A 12189-nucleotide genomic window follows, 5' to 3' on the forward strand; every position below is an offset into this window, starting at 1 on the left:
CAAACTATAGTCCACAAAATGTTATTTTATCTAAAATTAGTTTTTGCCACCATTAAGAGTGAATATAATAAATGTGCTAGTCTGTAAAGTACAATATGGTAACTTGTTTAGACCGTTTGCCACCTCCCTTTCAAAGATGCAAAAACATGCACACAGGCACATATTGTATACATGTCTTTGGTACTATGTAGAGCAGTGTAGTACATTGAGATGACAAGGCAGAGTCCATTGCATGGTTCATAGTCATTGACATACAAAACTTCGAAAAACATGGTGAGATAAGAAAATAATAATAATTAGCCAAGGGAATCCAGTTTCAAGCATTGATCATAAACTCAGCTTCTTAGAGGTAAGACAGTTGATTTCAGTGACTGAACTTTTTTTAAAAAAATGAACATTTTGGCAAGAAGGAGGGCATATATAAATAAAATATTCAAATGGAATCAAACAAACTCTGTGTACATAGTCACTTGTAGCATTTTGGGATACTTGAGTTGCAGGCAACTTATCAGTTAGGTTCTGACATATTCATGTATGACAACCATAGATTTCTCACCAAAGATTCAACAAAAGATTCACCAAAGATTCTTTGGCAAAGCCAAAGACAGACAGACAGACAGACAGACAGACAGACAGACTGAGACAGACAGACAGACAGACAGACAGACACACACACACACACACACAGAGAGAGAGAGAGAGAGAGAGAGAGAGAGAGAGAGAGAGAGAGAGAGAGAGACATTATCTGTACGATCAGTGGCATGAAACTGTCTACTGAAGCAAGCAATGCCTGAAAGAAGTTACACAAAGTTTCATATGCCATAGATTGTGGGTTGGGTAAAATGCAGCTCATGGGCCACATACACAGCCCTCCCTCATTAAAACGGACCCCACCACTCCTGGGTCCAACAAACAAAGCTCGAATATGCTCCCAGTTTTATTTTATTTTTTTTTAAAGTTAAATAATTTGTTCAAAAAGTTCTCTTGTTGGAAGTTCAGTTCTCCACATGATGATCCATAGAGTCCCTTCTAGCTCTACAGTTCTAAGATTATTACTATAACATTTACAATACATTAGCAGTGCATTTAAACAAATCTAAAATATTTACAAATTAAATAAGTAAGTAAAGAAGCAGAACTCGCAGGTCGCCAGCAAATCTGAAAATGGCCCTCAGATCCACTGAAGTCATCCACCCCAAAGTAAAATATATATTAAATGGGGAAAATTCCAATTTTCAATTTAAATAGCAGTTGTTTTTTTAAAAATGAGAAAAGACACCAGTCAATGACTTCTTGATTCAGTTTTCTCTTTGAGTGGCACTTGATGGTTCTCAGATAGAATAATGAAAAAGTAGCTGATGTGCTGAATCCTCTGGATGATGTCTCAGAATTTATGAAGACAATGAAAAAGGATAAAGATAGACAAAAGTGTCTCTATACATGGGTCACATTTCTAATTTGTCTTGATTTGGTTGGATAAGCAGTAGTTCTTGATGGAAGTACTTCATTATCTCTGTTATAAGGAACCTATAAATGTGTAAATATCATTATATTAATAACACATTTCTGAATTATATTTATCACATGCAGTTCTGTTAAAAAAACCCTAAAGCACAATCTAGCTAAAAGCAAGTTGCAATAAATGCTGCATCCTTAAACAGAATTGCCAACCAGATGAGCATCACTGAATTCTGATAATTCCAAGTTAACATGCATAGAACTACCTCAAGGCCCCTGGAAACCAAGGTTAAAAATCCACTGTAAGTATTTCGCTGATCCCCAGGAAGTAGTCATGTTAGTCCATCTTGTCATATTGACAAAAGTAAAAGGTAAAATGCAAAAAAGGGGGGGGGGAGGAATAAATATTGTAGAACTTTAAAGACTAATAGATTTACAAGAATCTCACCATCATGGAATAGAGAGGAGATGTATTCATGCTCCTTCTATCTGAAGAAGGGAATGTTGATCTATAAAAACTCAGATTGTTAGTCTTTAAAGAGCAAAGAAATGTCTTTCCCCCTCTTTTCTTCTTTGCTGTTATAAACTTAGCCAAGACTAAATTTAGCTGTTCAGAGATGAAAGAATTAAGCAACCAAACGACTGCTGGATAGCTCAATGTTTGAGGCTAGGAGTTCCGTTCCCCAATGTGCCTCCTTGAGAGGGGCTGGACTCAATGATTCATAGGGCCAGTTCCAGCTCTGCAGTTCAAAGGTTAAAGGTTTACTTCCCAAAGATGAACACTGAAAATGCTGAAAGTTTTATTACTCTTTAATCGCATGATTTGCTACATGAGATAAATGTTATATATTCATAAAGCGGCATTCAACTGCTTGTTTATGCAAAATGTTTTTTTTTAAAAAAACAGGTATTTCACGATTTAACATAAGTGGTTAAATTGTTCTGAACTCACAGGCATAAACCTAGACATCGTTTCCCCTTTATTGCTAATGAAAAAATCATGGATTTCATCTTTGTCCCATTGGAAGTAAAATCACTAGCTGGAAAAAGACCAGAGACCACACTGGGGAATTAGTAATTACAGCATTTCTCATCTTTCTGATCTGAGACTATTCATGCATCATTGTCTTTCCTTTCTGTAAATTATGCTCACTTGCTTATAATGAATTTATTCAAACAAATTGTGGCCCTAGTGTATTTTATTTATTACGTACATATATTCATAACTCTAGAAAGACTCATATATGGTTTTAAATAGATAAGAATAACTTTGCACATCTATTATATAAAGTATTATTCTCTAAAGAATATGTACAGCAAATATAAGGTCTCTTGGTATTGTGCATTTGTTCAACTTCTTAATAATATATCACATATATCAATTATTTAACAAGCCACCAAGGGAGGTATTAAGGAACAAACTGTCTCTACTGTCCAGATATACAGCTGCCAGCCCCTCCTCTCCAAAAGCCCCTTAGAAGATCTAAAAAATTATTGGCTTGTTTTTGTTAGCCTATATGGAAGCTGGTATTTGAAGCTATGAGCAAAATCATATCAAATAGAGATTTCATGAAAGAGTACTACTTATTTGGGAGAAGAGAAACGATGGGCTTTGCACAGTCAAAGCTATGGTTTTTCCAGTACTGATGCATGGAAATGAGAGCTGGACCATAAAGAAGGATGATCACCAAAGAATTGATGCTTTTGAATTGTGGTGCTGGAGAAGACTCTTGGTAGTCCCCTGGACTGCAAGGAGATCAAACCTATCAATTCTGAAGAAAATCAACCCCGAGTGCTCACTGGAAGGACAGATCCTGAAGCTGAGAATTCAGTACTTTAGCCATCTCATGAGAAGAGAAATCTCCCTGGAAAAGACCCTGATGTTGGGAAAGAGTGAAGGCAAGAGGAGAAGGAGATGACAGAGGACGAGATGGTTGGACAGTGTCATTGCAGCTACCAACATGCATTTGATCAAACTCCGGGTGGCAGTGGAAGACAGGAGGGCCTGGTATGCTCTGGTCCATGGGGTCATGAAGAGTCAGACATGACTTAATGACTAAACAACAAAAATAACTTCAAAACTCTGGTTCTAACTATCAAGAACATTTTGGACAGGTATATAGTAGAAGGCAGGATGGTAGTCACAGAACAGACACTACAAAGTATTTAAAAACCAAGGGTTATTACTCAAGAGTAAAATCACAAAGAGCAGGATATTAAGACTCATCAAGATGTATGAGGCTTAAAAACTGTTTCAATCATTCTGCTTTCTACATTTGTACCTGAATTTGGAGCCAAATGTCTCAGAAATGCAAGAGCTATGCTATGCAACCTTGTTCTTATGAGGAAATATGTCACCTTAACAAGTAGGAAGTGTGTGTGTGTGTGTGTGTGTGTGTGTGTGTGTGTGTGTGTGTGTGTGTGTGTGTGTCTGTGTCTGTGTCTGTGTCTGCGTCTGTGTGTGTGTCTGTGTGTGTGTCTCTGTGTGTGTCTCTGTGTGTGTGTGTACATGTTTGATTATTTAATATTTATTCATCATCATTATTATCTTAGAATTGCAGAACTGGAAGTAACCCTATGGATCATCAAGTCCAGCTATTGTCAAAGAGGCACAGTGGGAAATCAAACTTCCAACCTCTTCCTCTGCAGCCAAATCCTTAAATCTATTGACAAATGCAGAACAATCCCTTGTGCTCAAAGAACAACTAAGGAATATTTACTAACAGCTGGCAAAAGGGTAAGGAATTTATGGCCCTCCATACAACTCCATAATCCCTGATCCTTAACCATGCTAGTTAGGTGGGGTGGGCACCCATTATGTGGACAGCCACTAACTCCTTATTCTGCTCTATATCAACAATATTTATTGTATTTAAAAAAATAAATTCAAGCATCAATTCCTCTTCCAAGAATGTAGCGAACAGTATATTGAGAAAACAGCTTGGCAAAATTCTGAGCTGACTTTTAGACTGGGCCACCAGACATATTTCTTTCATCTCCAGTTTTTGTACAAAAGAAAAAAGGTGGTTATAAAACAGAAGTGAAGAAGATGCAGAGGCTGCTCCCAATCCCCAGATTTCTCCCACCAAACCCCACACTCCACACATGTACACGCATGTGCATTTAGGGGGCATGACTGACCATTTGGGGTCAATGCCACACGTTCACAGACTGATTTTAATTCCATAGGGGCCTTCCCTCCCCCCAAATAAAAAAAACAGAAGAAGAAATGAGTCATTATATGGGACCCATATTCTATTTTTTAAAAACTGGGGGTGGGTGGGTTTGGCAGAGGTTGTACGGTCCAAAATGGGGCCCTTGGAAATGTACAGGGCCTATGGGCTACCCTTTGCCCACACGTGATGTAAAAGAAGCCGATGATGAAACAGTGTATGTATGTGTCAGTTCACCTCAAAGCTAACTGTCATGCCTGTAGCTTGGGTTTTGATACTGATCTTCAGCATGAGAGATGTGGATGTCATCCATTATAAGCATTCGATCTTTCCGTGCGATGTATGGTACCTGCTGCACATCTGTTCTTAGGAACAGAGTTCTGAACTTTTAATTTACCAGATGGCAGCTCCTTGGGCGTTAATGCTTTAGCAGTGAGAGGCAAATCAGAGCCCCTGTCGACTCTTATCAAATAAGCTGGGAAAATAAGAGTTGGTGCATTTGTCATGTGACCTTCTTATCTTTGCTAGCAGCGAAAGCTGTTGCTGATCACAGATACAAGGTGAGAGTCTTAAGCAGACAGATTTATAACTTCCTGACATGAATGAAGGCTTTTCACAGCTCCAAACAATTTAATCAGGTTTTCCTGTGGTTAAAAATCACCTGTGCTTTGGTTGGCACTGAAGTCTTGAAATGAAGGGTGATGAAGCCCAAAGACTGACCCTTAGGGAATATGGAGACTTGTTAGTGTATTCAGTATGATAGAAGTGAAGTCAAGGGATCATATGATGCAAGATTGTAACCACTCGGCAGTACTACAGATGGGCTGGCATAAGCAGATCCCATAAGCATACCCATGTATGGCAAAGCTTAATTGTCTTGACAAATGAGAAGAGACGGCTGTTCTATTCCATGTGTTTTTTTGTACAAGCTTCCACACCTTCGATATGATTATGGTCATAAGGATGCTGCAGCATAAGGAAAATCTACTGCATAAGGGTCCCTGCCCTGCTCTGCTCAAGCCATCACAGAGTCACTTTACTCTAGCTCTTGCCTCGTGGCGCAGTGGTTAAACTGCTGAACTGCAGCCAAAACTGTGCTCACGACCTGGGATTCAATTCCAGGTGGCCGGCTCAAGGTTGACTCAGCCTTCTATCCTTCCGAGGTCGGTAAAATGAGTACCCAGGTTGCTGGGGGGGGGGGGGAGGCAATGTGTAGCCTGCATAATTAACTTGTAAACCGCCCAGAGAGTGCTTGAAGCACTAGGGGGCGGTATATAAGCAGCACGCTTTGTTTTGCTTTGCTCTTCTTCATGTGGTGAACAAAGGGGACAGCAACGCTGGGCAGAGGCACTCAGCTGGCACTCTTAGAACCACCTTTGACTAGGGACAGATATTAGAGATAGACTGTGACTGGAACAGGGATATCCTTAATTTATGTGAACATCCGAGTTTCTAATCATGACTGTTTGTCATGTTCAGAATTATGAAGATTAGCTCGCTTTGCTTGATAATGATTTGTCTTCAGGAGTTAAGTGGAAGATACTTTGAAATCTGATTTCTCGAAGCCTGAAAGACTGACTCAGTCACCTCTCTGCAACATTATTGTGCTTTCAGCTCTAATTATTGGTTATCACTAATGATTCAGCTGGCTCTCATGGTTCCAGCCAAGGATAGTCTTTTTCACTCTCTTTTGCTTTCTGACTGTGGGGACAGTGATGAAGGAGTGAAATAACTGACTGGCATTCTTGAGGCTACAGCTAAAAGTTCCACAACTATCTCCCTTTTGTATTTGCAAAGCTTCAGGGAGGCTTGAAGGAGGACATGGGGCTACTCAGTTGCATTCTGTATGCTAGGTTAGGTTCATAGACTAGGACAAGGTTGGGTATGTGCAGCCAGTGGGTTACAAACTGCCCTCCAAGCTTCAATGTACCCCCCCCCCGCATGACCAGCCATCTCAAAAACAAATTTTTAGAGGCTTTCAGGAAAAGAGTTTTTCACATAAAGCATGTCATAGAGACTCTCCCAAACTCCCAAATAAGGACAATAAAACCAGAAGTGGATGCCTGAGCACTTCCAGATTTGATTTTTTTAAAGAAAAAGTCAAACATTTCATGCCCTTTTTAGACTTGGTACAACCCACCACTGGTTCCTGCAATAAAAATATGACAACCTTCCCTTAAGCCCACCAAAACTGCCAACATCGGGTTAGGGGGATTTCCTGCTACCAATCTAAATCCAAGGCAGCTGTTCTGGTACTAAATCCATTTTTGATGTTGATAATGGATTGGAGGATGGCAAACAAATGGAAGCTGCCTCTGTGGAAGAAAAGAGGAGGCAGAGGAGGTAGAAGGGATGACAGTGGCGGTGATCTTTGGTGGTTATCCAGATGCTGAAGGAAGGATCTATGACAGAGTGGATAGGGAGACCTTCCTCTCTTTTGTGCTAACAGGCGTCTAGGAGAAGGATGTTTTTGGCAGGTCAGTTTGAAAAAGGAAGTACCAGCAGACGTGCAAAACCTAGGAGGTGAACATCACAGCAAATAGGAAACTCAGCTCATATATGGTCTACATGTGCCTATTGTTCTCCACCAGTCCTTTTTTGTCCCTCATGATGATGTACTGTCTACAAAAAATGAATCCCAGGATGAAAAAGGAAACGATATTAGATTTTGGTAGGGGAAAATATAGTAATTGTAATTACTCCCTGTGGCATCCACCCTAAGTTATGCATTATTCATAAGTTGTATGTTAATGTAGTTGTGAGGCGGGGCCAAGGGAGGTGCTGAAGAGGCCGAGCCTGGGAGGGGAGTTCAATCAGAGACAGAGAGGAGAGAAGGAGTTTGGGGGTTGTATGATACGCCAGCTGTATCATAGTTTCAAATGGAGAAAAAACATTCTACAACATTACTGATGCACCCAGAAATTGAAGCCAAGTTAAATATAAGGTGATGCAGATAAACACAATGAAATCCTGTGTTTATAAAGCTCCATCTCTTTGTTGATTAATTATAGCATTGCCAAAATAGCAGTTCTTGGTAACTTACACCATCCTCTTGCAAAAGCACCTGAACTTACATGCAAGGTCATTATGAAATTGATCTATCTCACTCTTTATAATGCTTTATTGTTCCAGCAATTGCCCAACTCTCTCAATCAAAGTGATAGGATACAGTTAAGGTGACTTTGAATTCTCCTTTCAACACCAGTTGTTCTCTGCTATAAATCAAAGAGGCAAAAAAAAAAAAAAGACGTACAGTCTAAGAACAAACATGATAAAGGAAACTAACCTCTGTGTTACCCTGAGATGGAGAGAATGGTACCAAAAGACTGTTTTGCTCAGACAGCAAAGGGAGAAAAGAAACGGGGCTCACATTTCTAGTTTCTGAGGTTTCAACAGATTTGTGCCCAAACCTGCTGCTGCTCAAAATGAGGAAGTATTCAGAGATTGCATAATCTCTCTGCAGTGCTTGAGAAAGCAAGCTGAAAGACATTCTAATGCCTAAAAGGGCTGCAACTGGAAATTTCAGGATCCAGGAACAGAGTGTCAACTACTATCATATATGTGATGGTATATGTGTGGTTATTTTTGTAACGATTACCATATAGAGAGGATCAACCCTCTGATTTATGTTCACGTTGGCACTACATATGGTGGGGGCCAAAATATCTCAGCAGGTTGGCATGGAAAGAAAACCTTGACCAACAGAAAAAAATTCTGAGAATTGCAACTTGATATTGTCACCTTGTGTGAAATATTTGAGAAAGCAAAGAAAAAAAATAACATTTTATACTTTAGCCATTATGAACCTTTGTATATAAATTCTGAATGTAAATTAAGTGCTCCTAAACTATACCTAGGACATGAAAAGCACATTCAGTTTAAGGAGAGGAGTTAGAACAGAAGCGAACATGATGTAAATCTGCTTACACATTTATGGAGTATATCATACTCTTAAAGAGTCTTGTTCCTATTACCTTTGGTGCAGGACTCATGTCTAAGCCTTGTTTTGGACGATAAACACTAGAGCTCATTTTGGGAAAAGTGGAATCTCCTGCAACAGAAGAAGAAGATGATTTTATTGACTGCTCAAATAACAAGAAATGTAAATCATTTCAGAATGCCAAATTAAAAAAATGTCATCATCATCATCATTGGAGACCCCTTATGTGTAAAGAGAACAAGACAGGTCTTCACAGAATAATCTGCTTATCTAGGAGTACTTAATATTTGTTAATATCCCTACACATAACCTGAAAAATGGTTCTGTTAACAGCAGGTGTGGGCAGGCCTGTAGGATTTGATGCCCATTGTTCTGATTTGCTGGCACCCCCAAGGGTTGCAGTCCTTGAGGATGCAGTCAAACTCAGTGTGACATAGTGACATCTAGTCGGTTTCGTGGCTTCTCTTCACTTCCTATAGTGTTACTTGGGACTAGGTAAAAGCTGGAACAGAATAGAATGCACCAGAATGAATCCTAGATAATAAAAAACGATGCTAGTGAGATGTGATGGACACACACCAGAATAGTAGTTTAGAAATCAAATCTATCAAATCTTACTCTTTCATTAACTCTTTAAGGGCCACATATGAGCTGGAGCAAAAACAGAATGGGCCAGAATGGCAAATTCTGAGTAGGATAAACCAACCAAATTCACAACACACATCTGACTAGATGCAACTTGACTCAGCAACCCACCCAGGAATATTCTTAGCACCCAGGCTGGGCAAAAAATCTATATTATGCAAAGCAGACTGGAAAAGCAACTTATTTATTTATTTACAATATTTATTAGCCGCACCATTACCAGTGGCTTCTGAGTAGGACAGCTTCATGGATTTCACCAGTCCCATCAGATTAAAAATCCATCCAACCCCCCAAAAAAGACATTATGTGGCCTGTTCCAGGAGAAAATTGAAATTCTGCAGAACAGCTCAGAACACTAAACTTTATGTTGGATAAATCAGCCAAATTCGTAATTCACATATGATTAAAGGGGATCAATGCAGCCAGCCACAGAACATCCTCAGGAACCACATCCCAGTACTGGTTCTGGGCAGACAAAATATATTGTGCAAAACAGCCTAGAATGGCAACTTCTGAGTAGGGTAACCTGACGAAGTTCCCCTCCCTCCTCAGACTTGTCAGGAGTGATGCAAGAAACCGGAAAACAAACCTGAAAAGCAATATTCCAAAGTTGGCGGGGGGGAGGCAGAATAATGGAACAGTAACTTCTGAATGGAAAAAGCCACACTCATTCACCAGGGCTCAATTCGAGTTATTTAACAAGCAACAGATTATTAAATGGAACTACATTCTGGTATCTAACATCTTTATACTATATAGATACTTGACCTGGAACAGGTATGCCTCATGGCTTCTGTAGAGTTTTTATCAGTTGTTGCAGTTTCCTTTTAGTGATGTTTGATTGGTAAATATGATTCAGTTGCCCTGCTTAGAAGTTGCTGTTCTAATATACTGTACAGAAAGCATGCTTTTGGCCCAGAAAAAAAGAGAAAGAAAACGTGGATCCTGTGAATGACTATGACTGGTTTGTATTTGATACTAGGCTGTTTTCTGGAATACATGATCTTATACAAGAAAGAATACTGCAATGTGGTTCCTCTGAATTTTTGTTACTTGTTGAATCACTGCCACTGAATTCTGTATGAGTGGCAAATGAGGTTGGGTTTTCCTGCTCAGGCATTTTCAGTCCAAGCTTTTTTCTCCAGGATATGGATTTTTAGCCTGGAACAGGTACTGGAATGTGATTCTTGGAGATGTTTCTCGGTTTACTGTATTGGTCCCCTCTGGTCACATGTGAGTTGTGAATTTATTTGATTCATTCTACTTGACAGTTCCATTCATAAGTATTTTGCACAACATTGATTTTTCACCCAGAATGGATTTTTAGGTATGGGTCCTGGTTATGTTTTGATGCTTCTTGCATCTGTAGTCTGATGGGATGGATGGATTTTGTTGGGTTGTTCTACTAGGATGTTGCTGTTCAGGGCTGTTTTCTGGAATATGGATTTTCTGCCTGAAACAAGACCTGGAGTGCTGTTCCTGAAGATGGATTGTGGCTTGCTGTATCATTCTTATCTAGTCACACGTGTGTCATGAATTTGGTTGTTTTATCCTGCTCAAATGTTGCCATTCCTGGCTATTCTGTTCTGGCTGATTTGTGGCATTAAAAGAGTTAATGAAACAGTAATATATGATGAGTTTCATATTCTAAAATATTATTCTGATGTGTGTCCATCCAACTCCTTTTGGCATCAGTTTTTACAAACAAATGTTTATTTTGTTCTGTTTTGACTTTTACCTGGTACTGTGCTGGCCAAATGTATTTTGTTGTAAAAGAGAGATAATGCCTTCCAGTTTTGTGCAACACTGTAATTCTTTGGCTTAATAATCTTAATTAAACAAGGAAGTCTTCTATTTCCATGTTTACTTCCTGGAATAAGACTCCCATATTGATTGGACTTATTGATATGGAAATGCCCAGAAGCATATAAATAGAAAGTGTGTCTGTCAGCCTAGACAGAATGGTAATATAGAAAGATTTATTTATTTATTTATTTATTTATTTATTTATTTATTTATTTATTTATTTATTTATTTATTTATTTATTTATTTATTTATATCCCACCTATCTAGTTGATAGACCACTCTAGGCGGCTTACAGCAAAGGTACGACAATGAATACAACAGAATTACATAAAGGAAACTTTCAACAATTGGTTTAAACACTAGGAAAGAAACGAGAAGGGGAATCAGGGATTAGGTAGGGGGGAAGGCCTGCCAAAACATCAATGTTTTTAGTTGCTTTTTGAAAATACCCAGCGAGGGGGCCGCGTGGATATCAGGGGGAAGGTTGTTCCAGAGGCGAGGAGCCACCGCCGAGAAGGCCCGATTTCTTGTCTTTTCCTTCCGGGCCTCCCTCGGCATTAGGCTCCTCAGCCTCACCTCCTGGCTCGCGCAAGTGACACGGGTAGATCTTGGTGGTAGAAGGCATTCCGCCAAGTATCGAGGCCCTAAACCATTTAGGGCTTTGTATGCGAGCATCAACACTTTGAAGTCGATGCGGAATCTGATGGGCAGCCAATGCAATGCGGCCAGAGTGGGTGAAATGTGTTGGAATTTTTTCACCCCACTAAGAAGTCTGGCCGCCGCATTCTGCACCACCTGAAGTTTCCGCAGCAGCCTCAAAGGCAGCCCCACGAAGAGCGCATTACAGTAGTCTAATCTTGAGATTATGAGCACATGCACCAAAGTGGTGAGGGCCCCAACATCGAGATAGGGCCGCAGTTGGGCTACCCGCCTGAAATGGTAGAAGGCGGTTCGGACCACGGACGCCACCTGGGATTCCATAGTGAGCGCCGGGTCGAGATGGATCCCCAAGCTGCGGACTCCATCCTTAGCAGGGTCACTCCCCCAATGGAGAGGGAGTTTCCCAAGCTCCCGACTGTGGGGGCACCCACCCTTAGTACTTCCGTCTTGTCCGGATTCAGCCTCAGCCCGTTCTCCTGCATTCATTGCAGTACGGTCCCCAGGCA

The 12189-nt window shown here is 40.2% G+C and overlaps 1 protein-coding gene across 5 annotated transcripts in view; it reads right to left on the reverse strand.

Annotated features, from left to right (window-relative positions):
- Positions 1-926: 926 nt before the first annotated feature.
- Positions 927-12189, reverse strand: part of IGSF5 (immunoglobulin superfamily member 5) — a 38015-nt gene continuing 26752 nt past the window's right edge. For all 5 annotated transcript variants that reach the window (XM_072994150.2, XM_020789294.3, XM_020789293.3 and 2 more), the window contains 2 exons: positions 8606-8682; positions 927-1527 (listed from right to left, as the gene is read on the reverse strand). In XM_072994150.2, coding sequence (XP_072850251.2) covers positions 1435-1527; positions 8606-8682 — 170 coding nt within the window. In that variant the 3' untranslated portion in view covers positions 927-1434. The remainder of the gene's footprint in view (positions 1528-8605; positions 8683-12189) is intronic.

This window comes from Pogona vitticeps, chromosome 3 (genome assembly GCF_051106095.1).
Source record: "Pogona vitticeps strain Pit_001003342236 chromosome 3, PviZW2.1, whole genome shotgun sequence".
In the NCBI taxonomy this organism is placed as follows: domain Eukaryota; kingdom Metazoa; phylum Chordata; class Lepidosauria; order Squamata; family Agamidae; genus Pogona; species Pogona vitticeps.